Source organism: Pavona decussata, unplaced genomic scaffold, assembly GCF_977016875.1.
Source record: "Pavona decussata unplaced genomic scaffold, jaPavDecu1.1 SCAFFOLD_93, whole genome shotgun sequence".
NCBI lineage: Eukaryota > Metazoa > Cnidaria > Anthozoa > Scleractinia > Agariciidae > Pavona > Pavona decussata.
In genome coordinates this window covers 482,651-498,616 of record NW_028145510.1, presented here as the reverse complement: position 1 = coordinate 498,616, position 15,966 = coordinate 482,651, and the positions used below count along the sequence as shown (strand labels likewise).

The 15,966-nt window shown below is 40.3% G+C and overlaps 1 protein-coding gene across 1 annotated transcript in view; it reads right to left on the bottom strand.

The window, feature by feature from the left end:
- Positions 1-15,966, bottom strand: part of LOC146473447 (uncharacterized) — a 31,654-nt gene that overhangs the window by 12,488 nt on the left and 3,200 nt on the right. Inside the window, exons 2-10 of the mRNA XM_085118106.1 lie at positions 14,152-14,861; positions 12,526-12,588; positions 10,217-10,305; positions 9,134-9,468; positions 2,958-5,804; positions 2,215-2,285; positions 880-961; positions 388-456; positions 86-142 (exon numbers count right to left, since the gene is read on the bottom strand). Of these exons, the coding sequence (XP_084974232.1) occupies positions 86-142; positions 388-456; positions 880-961; positions 2,215-2,285; positions 2,958-5,804; positions 9,134-9,468; positions 10,217-10,305; positions 12,526-12,588; positions 14,152-14,861 (4,323 nt within the window). The remainder of the gene's footprint in view (positions 1-85; positions 143-387; positions 457-879; positions 962-2,214; positions 2,286-2,957; positions 5,805-9,133; positions 9,469-10,216; positions 10,306-12,525; positions 12,589-14,151; positions 14,862-15,966) is intronic.

Sequence of the window (15,966 nt, the reverse complement as noted above, 5' to 3'; positions counted from 1 at the left end):
TGCCCGCTCGGGTAGCCAATCACAGCGCAGGATTTGACTCATCTTGCCCGCTCGCGCAGCCAGCCATACGATAAATTGAACTTACTGCCCGCGGTATCTTCAACATCTCGGCGACTTTGGTCCACTTTTTGCTATCAATAACCTGTGAAAAGCAAAAGGAAAGAAAACTACCTCACATGAGCACGCACTAAAAACAATTCGCTGGAGTTCTTTACAGGGATAAAGGTTTGTCATCGTCCCTCTTAGATGACAAATTCATGTTCTCGATTAAAGTTGATTTCAGCCTGCGAACAGACACTTTCCTTTCTCCTTCGTTCGTTCGACAAAGGACAGAGAAAGAGTGACGTCTGCGTTCAAACTCAGAAGATCAAAGAACAAACGCGTTACCTTTTGCAGTCCACCAAACTGTTTCACCACTCGTGAAAACTGAGGTAGATCTAGCTCATATCCACCAATCTGTGAAACAAAAAAACAGTTGAAGGCCTCGAAGAGTACAGGAAACTCACAGTTTATCTTTAAACCTTGAGATTCCGGGATAAATCAATTCAAGTTTTTAAGGATATACGACGTGGCTTTCGCAGTAGTTCATGTAAAATCAGCTTTATTAAGACCTTCTCCAATCTTAACCGCATACCGAAGACTGAACATTAATCACAAAAAGCGCAAGCTAACAGTCTCACACCAGCGCAGAAACTAAACGTAAACAGAAATCCTAGGTTCAGTATAAGATTCTATATTTGCCTAAATATCGTCTGCAAACGTTTTGGCGGGAATGGTGCCCGCGTTGCAATATTGACTGTTGTGAAATGAGGAACGCCAGACCGTGATACCAACGGTCTGTTTCAGCGGGTGTTGACTGCAAAGCAGTGGATACGTTACCTGAGGCATGGGCACGAGTGAGATGGACTGCTGATCCAGATGCTTCTTGATGCATGCCAATTCCTCCTCCACGGGACCCCACCTAAGGAAGATTTTCACGAAAATAGTGAGCGAATGAAGGAGGCGCAGATGAGGTGGCATGGCAATGGCAAAGATTGGGGGCGTCATGGCGTTCGCTCTCATGCCGAAATATTAAAAATCAATGGTTATGGGATTTCTTACGCACGTCTGCACCGTAATGAACGGGGCCCAGTTGTTCAAAGGCCGATTAAGCTAATCCTGGGTTAACGTAAACTTTGATTCGAGTATATTTACTAATCCATAAGGATTCCTCCAAAAGATTTCTGTCCCTTAGTTTTACGTTACACTTTTCTTTACGATTAGCTTCAAATGAGCCTTTAAAATCATTTTTTAATGAGCGAGACGAAAACCTCGGTTAACTTTTAATCTTGGATTAGCGTTAATCGGCTTTCGAACAACCCGTCCGGGAGAATTGGTGCTTATGCGGAGTTGAGAGAACAAACGCAAAATGCGCAAATGTCCGGGTGGTCAGGTATGGTCACGCAAGTCACCCGTTCTTGACTTCTGTTTCGCGCTTCTTCTTTGCATTTCTTCCTCGTTCTCTCAGCACCGCTTAACCACTTGTTCTGCAGAGTTACACTGCGACATTTACGTGCTATTATACCCCGAATTTCCACTGAGAAAAAAAATTAAAGGTTAGTTACAGCACCACTGAAAAGTACTACTCACTGTCATTTGAACAGTCACACGTTAACCATAAAACCTTACTCACGGCCATGGTTTGGTTCAACGAGTGCAATCTTATTCCCAGGGACTCTCTTTTCTTCCCTCCGTCCTCGCGCGGGAGCGAGCGAGGAGAGAAGGGGCTCTGGAAACGAAGTTGCTGCGAGTGAAGGGCAATGTCACCTATTTTACTCTCACTTTGAATGGCCAAAAACATATTTGAATCGGTGGAATTCTTAAAATAATGGTTCAGTTTTGTTAACAATAACCCTACTAGTGCACAGAAACTAGTATAAATTATGTTTGGCTGCGGATGGCTAGGATGGAAATGGATTGCAACTTGAAAAAATTTAGTTCTTCTTGTGTATTTTAGAGAAGTCGCTAAAAACTGATCATAGTTAGTTCTTCCTTGGAGAAATCCCTTAATATTTTCTTCCCGGTGTTCTAAGAGCAATTTCATGTCAGCAAAAACGTTTTTCGTCAAATATCTGAGAAGTTTTGACCAAAATACAGCAAAATCGTCGTGACAGTGCCCCTTCAACTCGATACACTCTACACTGACCTTATCAGGTCAGGGTCACATCATCTCACCTGTCCTGAAGTCTGTGGATCAGCTGGCATTCGCTATTGAACCTCACATTGTCGGACAACTGAAACTCGGGCTGCAGATGTAAACATTGTTAGTGATTAGCACGTAACTCCAAAAAAAGGGCGCTTGCGACATAAAACTGGTGAAAACATGAACTCACTACGTGATGTACACGTTACATTATTGATCATACGCTTCAAGTTTTGCGCAAGGCAAAATTTTGTCATCTTCTAAACCAATCACTTCAAAGCGCAAAGGGGCGAACTTAACTAGGATGCATTGTTACGGAATGCCTTTTGTTTCTTCTGATGAGGTTAGACTGGGGAACATCTGATTCTGAAGTACAAGCTTTCTTTGGGAAGGAAGAGTGTTAATGACTCGTTTCCGAGAAGCACGATTTGTTACATGTCTAAATCGGGACACATATGCATCCTCAGTGTCTCTTAGTTTAGTCAGACCACAGGATAGCCTGTGCCGGTATATACCGTTTGCGAATTAGCACCCAAATCCTTGTTCTATACCACCAACGAAGGAAACGAAATACCGGAAGTCACTTTCGAAATTAACAAGGATTTGGGTGCTACTTCGCAGACGGTATTTACTGGCGGTCGATTCCGTCTGTGGCGCAGGCTAGCCATTGGATTGTGTTCGGAAATTGAACTGTAAACTCATGAACGACTGAACATTGTTTTCAAATGTAAAGCCCACCCCAAAATGGAAAGTAAAAACAAAATAAAAGACTAACCTTCCACGACTCAGGAGGGACAATAACACACACGCCAAACTTCTCAGCTTCGTGGCGTATCATCTTAATATACGCAACTGGATCTTTGAATTCCTCTTCACTGGGGTGAAAAACAGGTGAAGAGGAAACCGCTTGCTTATGTTTGGAACCTAGAGTTTTTTTGCCGGCAATCACTGAAGACTTTTCAGGGTCACTAACACCGCCGGCGACGGCTAAATTCGAAACGTTGTTTTTCGTTACTTTTAAATTAGGTGATTTCGAAGACGGTGGATTTGCATGAAGCTCATTATGACGAGGTAATGGACTTGGAGTGTCGCTATTCAAACTTGGTGATTTTGAGAAGGGATGTTTGGATGAAAGTTCAACATGCCGAAGCAACGGGCTTGACGTTTTCCTGTTCAAATCCCCAGAACTACGATCGTTTAGGAAAGATCCTCGAGTTGGGCGTTCCCTCATTGAAGTGTCAGTCAGCGTGGATTCGCTGAAAATCGCGTTTGTTCTTGATCCGTACCGCGAATCGCCTGCTTGGAAAGCCGGAGGCAAATGATGCGTTGTGGAATTTTCATGTTCGTCTACACGAATTCCACGCTGTATACTGTTCGGCGACTCACTTTTGTTGAGATTCGCGGAGTGAATCACAGAAACACGCTGATGATCTGTAGTTTGGATGGGAGCCAAAGAGTAACCTTCTAAGGTTGGCGTGCTTGAATTCGAACGTGATCCAAGAGATGGAGATCCAGAATGACGCGTAGGGAGCGAAGCTTGAGGCAAGTTTACGGAGAAAGTGTACGGTTTAGGGGGAGAATTTCGAGAGGCGATAGATGGTACGGAATAGGGAGATTCCAAATGAGACCACATAGGAGGAAAGCTTTCAAGCGTGCTATCTTTATGCCGAATGTTCGATCGCAAAGCCGTAGATTGATCTCCTGTAAAGGGGGATCCCGGAGACGGGACACCAACGCGAGTCATACATAAAGAGTTAGCTGGCTCGTTCGAGATTCTGCTGAGCAAGTCTGATCTTGGTGAAGGTATTCTCTTGGGTCCAAAGGAATCACCAAACTGTCTGCTTGCTTCACTCGAGCACTCATGTGGTCGAACAATGTACGGTGACGAATGATTGCCCGCGTATTGGTTCTGCACGAAGTGCGGCGAATTCCGAGCAAAAGACCGCCTTTCATCCGATTGGCTAAAGTTATCAACTGACTGAAAAGGCACTGAGCTGACTTCACCAAGGTTCGGTGCTATACTCACGGGATGTTTGCTCGGTATAATCAAAGAGCTCACTTGCAGAGGTCTCGGTTCATTTTCCGGCGGCAGAAAAGTTTGCCGGTTGGAGAACACGTAAGTGCTTTTATACCTGTCTTTAGTGGCGAGCAGAACTGGAGTGGGTCTCCTTGCAGGCACAGCTGCCTCAGCAATGGCGATAGGTCTTTGGTAATTGTTTTCTTGGAACGTTCTGGGACTGTTTCTGTGCGCAGAAAACGCCAATGGTGAGGCCCGCAGCTGACAGGATCCACTTGAAGTTGATAGATCGTTGTGAAGTGTTGTTACACTGAAGTTTGCCCCGCGGTGACCCTGTCCGCTCGTTGTGTGCCTTACCAGCCCAGGAGGCTGTAACGGCAAGTTCGGTGAAAGCCGACTATATGAGGCATCAAATCGACTACAGGAAGTTTCAAGACGACCACCGGAAGTTTGAAGTCCACTACTGGAAGTTTCATATCGACCCAAGGGAGTCGACGGAAGTCGACCACCGATAGTTTCAAATTGACTACCGGAAGTTCCAGGACCAGCACCGGAAGTTTCAACTCGATCAGCGGAAGTTTCAGGTCCAGTACAGGAATGTTCAATTCGACTAGCAGAAGATTCAAGTCGGCTACCGGAAGTTTCCAATCGATCAACAGAAGTTTGAGAAACACCAGCAGAGGCTTTAAGAAGATTGCTAGAAGGTTCAAGTCGGCCGGGCTGTCTTTGAATACTTGCGTCCGCTGAGATAGGAACGCGTTGGAGCTGAGGTGGACTGCTCCTAGAGTTGATAACGCGTGACCTTCCAGGGAAGTTCACCAGTTGTTCAAAGCACACAGCGTCATGACTGCCTGAGGAGTGCCTCCTTAACAATGGCATTTCTTTCTTTCTCCAACGGGACGCTGCTCCTTCTGCCTCTGTTTCCATCTGCGAGATTTTGCTCAAGTCGGAAAGAGAACTGCTCGATCTACCGCTGCTAGGTAAAGCGGAATTAGAAGCAGGAGAATCAGCTTTCAATTCAGTCTTACTCTCCGACGACGAAGAACAGGAACGGAGCTCTGAAGAACTACTTTGCATTGAAGACAGCTCGTTCGAGACCCTTCCTTCCGAATCGTGATCTTTCTTCCCGCTTTCCTGCTCTTCTATAACAACAGGCGGAAATCTCGTTAGAGGCGGGGGTCCAGCATTCCTATCGATTGACAACCTCTGCTGCTCTGTGCACTCACCGCTCTCTTGCTCGTGTGTAGGAGACGTTGAAGGGAATCGTTGTAGCTTGGGAGGGCCATGAAGGTGCGTAACTCTCTGAGCCGCAGCAGGGATGTACAGCAATGGAGGCGGAGGTGGAGAACACGAGGTTGACTCCGCAGGGTGTAATAGCGGAGGGGGAGGGGGGATGCCGTCATCCCCTGTACCACAAGCCCCCGTGGGGAAAAATGAAGTCCTGCTGGTTGAAGCCCCCGTTAGCGGAGGTTTCACAGCGAATGGTTTTGGAATGGGTCTGGGAAGCTGTTTGTCCTTTGCCCTGCAGCCTGTCCAGTTTGTTGGGCGAGAGGACACTCGAAAGGCAAGTGGAGGTGTAACTGACTTGATGAGTTCTCTTGGATCCTAGGAAACAGAAGGAGAAAGCATGGGATTAAATATGATTGAACTGAAAAGATTTTACAAACCAGCTGAAGGCTAATTTTTACCGCGCTGTTACTCTTACTTGGTCGCTTGATGAACCTGTTATTTTCGTTCAGCTTTTCTTTCGTCAATAGTTACCAAAAGAAATTAAAATAGCTCTTGTTCGCAGTTGAGCTACCCCAGCAAAAATCTCAGAAAAACGCAATATTAGCCACCAAAATTCTGCGATCATGTGGAAACAAACTTCTGGATCGTTTGCGATCGTCTATGATTCTGCGATCTCAATCGTAGGGGACCGTGAAAGATAGAATAATGTTGTCTCTCCTTAGATCGTCTGCGACCGTTTTCGACCAGCTACGATCGTGCGAACTGAAAACCAATGTTTAACAATCGCGCGATACAAATTCATGCCATTATAGTTCATAAACCAATTCGGATGTCCAGAATGGACACAGGCAGAATAGAATAAACAAGAATATATTTTTTCGATCGTTTGCAATGCTTTGCGATCATGTGGGACACAACTCTTGGCGATCTTTTGCGATCGATAAACAATTTCTACGATCTTTGCGGATCGGCTGCAATCATCGGAAAGCAAGCTGAAATTATATGTATTCTGATTTATGGAAGCGAAACAACAAACAAAATAATCCAAATAACTGAAAGAACTTTTACTTCGATTGCAACAACGCAGATGTTATTCAAACAATCCCTCTAGCCGGGCGATTAGCACCGCTTAATTCTGTTAATTCAGAGACCCACCCAATTGAAAGGTATTTGACCAACAATGGTTGCATTGCATAGGAATTTTAAGCGAATTCATTAGATGAATTCCCAAGGGAATTGATTACAAACCACCAAGGAATTTGAGAGAAACCACTTTGAACTCTATGTATTAATTAGCATGTAATTTGGCAATTTCATTGTGACTTTCTTTGAGAAAGTAGAGCAAACATAGGCAGAAGTGTTTACCCAAACACTTGGTTACGCATGGTTTGTGCGATATTATCGTTTGCCATGAAATTCAGTAGCTAATTTTCGAAAAAAAAAAAAATACATTGTAGATACCAAGGACTTATTGAGAGTGAAATAGTAACAGGCCATCGTTCTTTATCGCCAATCAACAAAAACAAAACGACTTCAGAAATTAAAAGAAATTACACGGTGTTGCAGAAAGTGGGCTCTTTCGTGTTTGAAGCTGGCTCAACTCTTCCCTATGTCATAAGATTGAAGTTTGCCAGTTTTGCACTGAAACTAAACATACGCGATTCCAGTTAACACATCCCAACTGTCATCCAGTTAGCATTTTACTTTTCCTGTCGCATTAACATCCTCTTGAGGTAGTCTTTTTCATTAACCGTAAAAAAAAAATAAATAAATAAAATAAATAAAAATTAAAAAAAAAAAAAACGTTTCCACACGTCTTGATACTTGATGTCGTTTTACAGTATTGAGATTCATGTACATACTTAGGAAGGCGTCCAGTTGGCAAAAACAGTAACTACATCTTCAATTAGCCAACAATTAAAATTGCCATATGGAAACAGGTTTTAGTTGTTTTAATGTTTTAATCTAAATTTTATACTTAATTTCCTTCAACACAAGTTCAATATCAGGTGAAGTAAACGTAACTGACACAATACATTTTTTTTCAAAAATCAACGCGTTTAATGAATTCACACTGCAAGGCATTGAAAACAAAATCAATTGCAATGCAACCGTTGGATGTACAAGCAGATTTTTAACTCAGTATTACAAGTAACAGTGGTAACTTGTGAGTTTATGAAATATAAAATAGAATAAGCAAATGGAAGTTACCTAATAACAGTCAACAACTGAAAACAAGATACCACTTACGCTAGCTTTGATCAGTAACAACATTGCAAATGCGTTCGGAGCATCTTACGTTTATTGGTATTTTACACAACAGAATCGAAATTCGGTGATATGATTCTTTTGGCAGCTGGTAATAAAATGCACAATTTAAAGTACAAGTGATTATTCACACAATGTTGCTGCATTCTTTACGGACAATAAGTTATTAAATAATCAGTATGATAAGAGGTACTTCTTTGAATTCAAATTATATTTGGACGGTATCCAAATTCTGAAAAATTCATGAAAAATAATGAAACAGTGGTATGAAGCACAAAAACATGTAATTTCTAACTTCTTCTTACAGTATCACTGCTTAGTCAAACATAAAAGTGGTGAGAATATAGGAAATGATCACCAAAGATAAAATCTGTTAATGTTTAACCCAAATTCTGCCAAATAATACCAAAAGAAATATATGGAGTGAAGCAGGGAGAATAATTATTCATGTTGATAATAAACAAATCAACAGCAACTTTTTATGGTCTGACCATAAAATGACGTCATGAAATGTCCAAAACGGTGCGGTGAGTGGTTTCACTGCCAAGTTTTGAACATTTTATGGTCTATAAGAGTACAGATCATATCCAATAACATGGAAATAGTATGAGCGGAATTGGCTTTATTTTCTGTTGAGAAAGTGCACATCTGATGTAATTTTAATGTCTGTGCTCTTGTAGACAATAGCTATGAGTAAATCAGCATGCAGGAATTTTGATCATTATTGTAAAATAGGATTTAAAGGTTAACCACGCCTGTGCACAGAGTATGTGATGGAAATCTATGAAAGATTCAAACCTATACACAAACAAAACTCCAATGTGAAGGAAGTAGCAAATGATTGAGCATACATGACACAAGTGCCAGCTTGTGACACATTTTGAGAAGGGTGCGAGTTGATACCGGCAATAAAGGGTAAGGGTGACATGTTGTAACTGATAAAAAGAATGAGTGTATGATTTAAACTTGAATGAGTGAACATGGTACAGAAGAACCTCCTTGATAGAGCAGGCCCGGGTTGTTCGAAAGCCGATTAACGCTAATCCATGATTAAAAGTTAACCGAGGTTTTCAACTCGCTTGTTAAAGATAATTTTAAAGGCTCATTTTAATCTCATGGTAAAGAAAAGTCTAAGGCAAAACTGAGGGGCAAAATCTTTTGGAGAAATCCTTACGGATTAGTAACATATACTCGAACCAAAGTTCACGTTAACCCAGGATTAGCTTAATCAGGCTTTGAACAACTCGGCCCAGGGCGCTTGGATTAGTGCTTTCAGATAAGAAAATGGCTGCATAAGTTATGAACAGTCTGCGCTGAAAAGATGTGACTGCGTTTATCATAGCTGGTCGAAATAAAGGGGCGGTTGGAATGTGAGGTTCCACTGCGCTGCCCATATACAGTTAATATTCACACATCAAGAAAAAATAATCACTCACATCAGCCTCATCGCTTGGTAGAAACTCGTCATATTTTTTCTGCTCTTTGTCCTTGCCAGCAAGCCCCTTGGGACCATCGGCGTACATTCTTACTACTCCACTCTCCCAAGAAGGCCCTTCTCCCGTGGCTGGACTGTCCACGGATGGGGCAGGGGAGTCAGAAAAGGATTTTTGGACGGTACATGTACTTGATGGGTTTGAGAAATTTGACATTGATGACTGGGACTGGGTGGGGGAGGGTGGCGACGAAATGTCCTCATCGTTGTCTGATAAGGGTGACATTGGTAGACAAGGATTATTGAACATCTCAAGCTCTTTAGGCAGGACAGGATTATCTGCAACAAAAAGTTTGAAACATTAACAACAGTTCTGTGCAACGTACAATGTAGTGTCTTCAATATTCTACTGGCTCATGATCACGGGAACCTAAAACCATTTTCTGTAGCACGATGAAACAAATGAGCATTACTACTCCCCCTTAATGGGATACTTATCCAGTGAAGGGTATTTATGATAGCATTAAAAAATTATACTTGTCTGATGATCACACACTTATCAGCATTTCATCAGATCTAGACTAGTAAACATGAGTAATTGAAGGACTGAGAGCATAACCAACCTAAATGATTTTTCCGATTGCTTTTGTCATTTTAGCTTAGATTCACCAGAGTTTTTACATTTGGCCTTGAATGCTTTGAATTTTATCTGCTGCTTTGCAAATCGTTTGCAGTTACACATGTAAACCTATCATTATGGGCAAGATGTCCATTTTTATCACAAAACAAAGTGAACAGCAGCGAATAAAACATTGGAACAACGTTTCCTGAAGAAATTCAAGGCCACATGCAAAAACTCAGGTGAATCTGAGTTAAAAAAACAAACAGTGATCTAAAATGCATTTAGGTCAGTTATGCTCTCAGCCCTTCAATTCATATAGTAGACTGTACAAAATGCCATCATTGAAATTTGTGGACTAAAATTCACAGTAGTCACACATAGTTTGTGCCTCCGAGCTCTCGTTGAAAGGACTGGTCAACGTGAGATGACGACAGTACTGTTGGGATGTACATGTATGCTACTTACTTCTTAAACAAAGGAAGGTCAAGAAATCCTCAGTCTTGGCTCTTGTTAAAGAACACGACAACAAATTTCTGTCTTCCTTAAGTTTAATGCTGGAGAGAAAATAATGAAATAAACACATAATTTTAGAGGCCGTAATTATAATATTTACTAAAATTAATTACCACAAACAAAACGTCATGGAGACCTGACCTATGCCGCAACAGGCAGAATGTTCAGCTGGTTGGTTTCAAAGTTGAAGAACGCCATCGCAAACTGTTAACTCCAGAGTACATTGCCAACTTACGTAAGAGGAAAATTAATGGGGTCACAATATTATTGACACATGACATTTGCCTCTGATGTGCGTTGGCGTGCTTCTAAGCATAGACCCTCAAGATAGTTCCAAAGGTTTTCATTCTATTGGCTATGCTGGCCCATAATGAAAAGGGCTATTATAATGTTTCACTGTGCAACCCAAATCTATGGTTCTTAAACAGCAACAATTTACAAGTAAAAAGCAAACTTTACTGAAGTTAAAAAGCAAGACATAGTATTATGTTAACCACTTGCAGAATTAGACCACACTTGTACATAAGCTGCACCTCAAGTTTAAGGCTGCCGCACACTAGCCGATTTTTTGTTGAAGAAATGCAGATTTTTTGTTGGGGTCAAATCGGGTTAAAATTTGTCTGGCCGTCAGCTTGCAGCACACCAGCGGATTTTTTGTCGCAACTACAGTAACTACGTTGAGGCTTGGGGCCGAGTCATCCAAAATCAAGATGGCGCCTATTCCACTGACGTGGCAAAAATTGAAACTTGCTTTGTTTACCTTGACTTTTCTATAGAGGATAAAGAGGCATCACAAAAGCAGCACAAGAACAACATGGGTTAAAAGCTGGATTACCAGACGAAATGAACAAGGTGTATATAACAACCTAATTCAAGAGCTTGGGAACGAAGATCCGACTGGGTTTCAGTGGTACTTCCGATTATCTTAAGATCTCCGCGCTGATCTCAGCTTCGACCTCCGGCGTGTTGGAAAAGACGCTTGTTCACATGACTCTCATGACATTTCCTAATTGGTTGAGGCGCGCGCGAGCCCCGACAAATTGTCTTGGTCCACCGCACACTAGCTGACAAGGCCCAACAAGACGGTTTGAGATCTAGCACTGTCAGATATCGCCTGCCAAGCCCTGATCTTGTCGCAGACTTGTCTGAATTTACTGCACACTAGCCAACAAGTGAAGATTTTTCTTCGGACGACAAAAAATCAGCTAGTGTGTGGCAGACTTAAGAAGATCCAAAAAGGAAAAAAAGTTTTCTTTTCCACTGATATTTCACAGACTTTGTGTCATGAGCAAGCTGTTAATAACTGTTCTCCACTTATGTCCAGAAATGCAGGCAAGGATCAAGGTTCAAAACAGCTATTATAGCAAAATTATAAACATACTATTTTTTTTTATAGATTAAACAAAGCAAGTATCATTTCTTCTTGAAGAAGATTAATATAATATATACAGTTTTCAAATTCCAAGTTCTGAAATAAATAAAATGCATGTGATGGTCCAGAAAAGGTGTTGACATTAAACATGGGCGCCAATTTTCAGGTCACAATCTAATCTAGCCTATTTTATATAGTTATACTGTTTTCAGTTTTGGGTATATTTTCTCTAATTTTATGCTGTTATTTATTTATCGAGCAGTAAATTGCTTTGATCTGTGGGGGAGTTAAAAAACTGTTTTCCAATATTTTCCAAATTTGCCGTATTCATTGAATTCGCCACTTTGTTAGTACCCTTTTCTTGAGCTTATTCGCCTGAATTTTGGCCTTGGCAAAATATCATCAAATTCGCCATATTTGCCAAATTCGCTGTATTTGACAAATTCACCACTTTGTTGGTACCATTCTCTTGAGCTCATTCGCCTGAATTTTGGTTGCTGGCAAAATAACGTCAAATTTAACAATTTTCGTCATTGCCTGCATTTCTGGACATATATCTTCATAAACTCATCTACCACTGAAACTGAAAGTCTGAAGAAATTCATACTTGGGTACAAGACAGCATTCCCAAATGAAATATATTTTTTACCAGTATTTTTTTCTTGGGTCGGGGGAGGAAGGTGCAGAGCCTTTATCTTCCTGTTTTTGTAAACAGTAATTAATATAAAAGAAAGATGTATTTAGGGCACTGTAATCATATTCATTTTGTATCCCTGTTCTTCTATTGGTATTCATATATTTGTGTGAAAAAAATTAATACCACAATACGCTGATATTGCAGTTTATTGTTGCAGCACAATTAACTGTAAAGCAAAATTGCAGGGTCTACCTGGACGGACTCGGTGGATGTGTCCTGGCAAATTTCCTCTGAGCGTGCACCATTCTGCCTAGTCTAAAAACAAACAGTGACCGATATGAGTCACAAGAATATTTAGGAAACAATAATCACAAAGGCGACATTCTCCAAACTTTTACCAAAAGAAATATATGGAGCAGAATGATGGGAATATACCTGTTGATATCAGGGCTTATTAAGGGGTTATGAAGGCACCATCAGGATGTGTAGGGTCTAGTGTTTAAATATGCACAAGTTTCAACACTTCCAAATTCTAAAGGACAGTGTTTGGGATTATCTCCAACATTACATATATAATGCATGTAGCTTCAGACAAGAAACATTGCATCATATTGTTTAGAACTCTGCTTTACAAACAAATGTACAAAACAACAAGCCAGGGTTCCAGGAGACTATCAGTTACACTAAGCAAAAACCAGGAGTGACCTCGTGGTGGACTAGAGTTAGCATTGCTTTGATTTGTGAAAATGGATCTTAATCCTGCAAGCTCTGTTTATGCACTGTCACTACCTGTGGATTGAGCGGGACAAAGGTAAAATCAATTTATTACGTGCTGACCACGCAAGGGATATAATTTACACAGCAGCCATTACATGTAGTAATACATAGTTTTTCCCAAGCTACAGTTTACTTAATGATACCTGTAACAATAACAAGTAATAACAGTTCCAATAGGTCTGACAAGTTGGGATTCATTTAATTTGATTAAAATGCTCCTGAAGGAACACCTTTCATTTACCACTTGCTGGTGAAATGTTTTTTTATTTTAATAACAAATGTAGTTCAAGTTATTGCTCTTATAGTTCATCACTTAACTCTCTTCTAGTCTTATTGATTTTAACTGATCATACGGTGCAAAAGTAGTAATAAATCCATGTCATGCATTTGTTTTATTTTTAATTCACTACAAGGAGGGTGCTTTCATTATAATGTACTAAGTTATTTCTTTCCAATAGACCTTTATCACACGACTGCCATGTTGAGTCTCAGGAGAATAAAAAGCTTAGTTTGTTTTTGCATGGCAAGCCTCGCACTGAATTCCTGTTTAGCTAGTCGATGCTTGCCATGCGAAAACAAAGCTTTTTATTCCCCCAAGACTCAACATGGCCGCTGAGTGATAAAGGTATAATGCCTTTTTTATTTCAACTGTTTGCCTAACAGGTCAAAATTTCATTCCAATTATATTCATACATATATAGATCTGTTCTGAATCTGAAGAAGATTTGGTAGTGTTCAACAATAAAGATAGTAGTAAGAGTGCTTCCGTCTCAGGGGTAATGCACTGTCTGATAGATTCCCTTGCCAATTTGATGTTCTAAAAACTTACAAGTAAGTATGTTGTGGTTGAAATTTATCCTTGGTTTAAATTTTATCTTTCTATTGTTCTTGGTTATGAAAACGTAATGATAATGGGTTTAAAACAAAGAAAAATAAAATTTAAACCAAGGATAAAATTGAACCACAACATACATGTAGCTCTTTGGGGCAAACTGTCAGCTAATTAAGCCCCTCAACAAAATTTACACAGTCAAGTTTGTTTAAATAGAATAAGTCCTATTCAAAAGTATCTGTAATAAATTTACAGCTAACAGAACTTACTTTTTGTCTTCTTTCTTGGATTTCTTGGGTGGTGATTCCTCACTTCCAACACCAGCACCATCACCCTGACTGCAAATTTCATTCTCAAATTCTTTCCTCTTCCTCCTTCTCTTCCTTTTAGATTTTAAGAGTTGTTCTTTCTCTGGCTTAGAGAAATGATTTTTACTCAATATTTTTCCACCTGCTGACTTATTCATGGCAACAAATACAGCAAGCGCTCCTCTTTGCCTCCTTTTTTTCTTTTTCGATTTCCCATTCAAAGAACCAGGGAAACCTGTTTCAGCATTCCCTGAAAGTTTAGTTGGTGACAGAGTTCTGATCAAAGCTCTTGAATTAGTTCTTTTCTCCTTCTTTTTCTTGATGACATAATTAAGAAGTTTGCTTGGCTCCTTTGATATTTTCAACTTCTTTTTCATTTCAGGGTAAGCCTGCAAGGAGGGATGATTTGGGTCAATGTTTTTTCCAGATTCACTGCCACCATTATTGTTGTCAAGCTCATCGGGAGAGACATGTTGCTTGCTAATTAACTCTTCTTCCTTGGAATCAACAACAGTGAAAATGTGAGAGCCATTTCTGCTTAATGTTTCACTGCTTGTTGTTGAAAGTTCATTGGGAAGCTTTGTAAGAGGTCTCTTGGACTCATGCAATGAGGCATACATAGCCTTACGCAACATAACTTCCTCCTTATGCAGAAGGCCTCCATTGTATTCCTATATATCAGAAAAGAGAACATTATTAATTAAAATATCAATATATATCGTCACACCGATGGTTTCAGTTATGTTGCTTGGCATCAAACATTTATTAATACCGTAGATCGAAGAGCTTTTAATGACCAAATGCTCTCTAATTATGGCTGGTCACAAATGACAGTGTACACCTGTATGTGATAATAATTATTAAAGAAAAAGAAAAGAGAGAAAAGACTTGGCAGGACACATGCACATGTATGTGAACCAAAGATCTTGGTTTTTGTGTAAGAATTGATTATTTAACTCCCTGAAAAACAGCCAATTTCATACACTGTCATGTTCATGTAATTTCTATGTGGTTTAAAAAAAAATGACCATCACAATTACCCCCTTAGATCCTCTACCTTTTCTGGAGTTACTCTGTATTAATAATTAATAGTAAATAGCCCCTTTTCCCCATACAGTGTTGGACAGGGCAAGGAATGCAAAGTGTTTTGCACCGTACATAAGTTTCTAAACAACACTGAATTGTGAAAAATGGAGGGAGACGAAATCAAAGAAAAGTGTAGACCTGTACAGTTTGTTACCGGTTGACAGTGCAAGAAGAACAGAAGAATGTGCAATCAGTCACCACTACTCCCACTTCAAGTGACTGTCTAAATGGTGCCTGGAATTTCATGAGGTTTAACTAACATTGGGTGGGCTGATAACTTTTTCGGTGAGATATTTATTTCACCTAATTTGTCAAGTGTTGTTCCACAAAATACCCATACCCACCCATCTTTCCACATTGAGATCTACAAAAGCCAACATTTTTAAGGTGGCTTACTACAGTTTTCTGGGGCGAAAACAGGCCTTGAATCAAACTTAGGATAATGCTAACAGGTCAGAGTTTTCTTGAAGATTTTTTCTACAAAGATAAATACAATGGAGATAATTTTGAGTCCAATACAGTAGAACGAGTCTTTAGCGGGGGCATGGGAGCTACACCTTTTAGAGTTGTCTGGCTCTAAATCTACTTGTATGACCCCACTTCAAAATTTCAGGATTTGGAAAATGGCCAAAAATAAGTATTTACAGGGAAGCACACATAATTCTGTAAGGTAGAAATTTGGCAAATTAC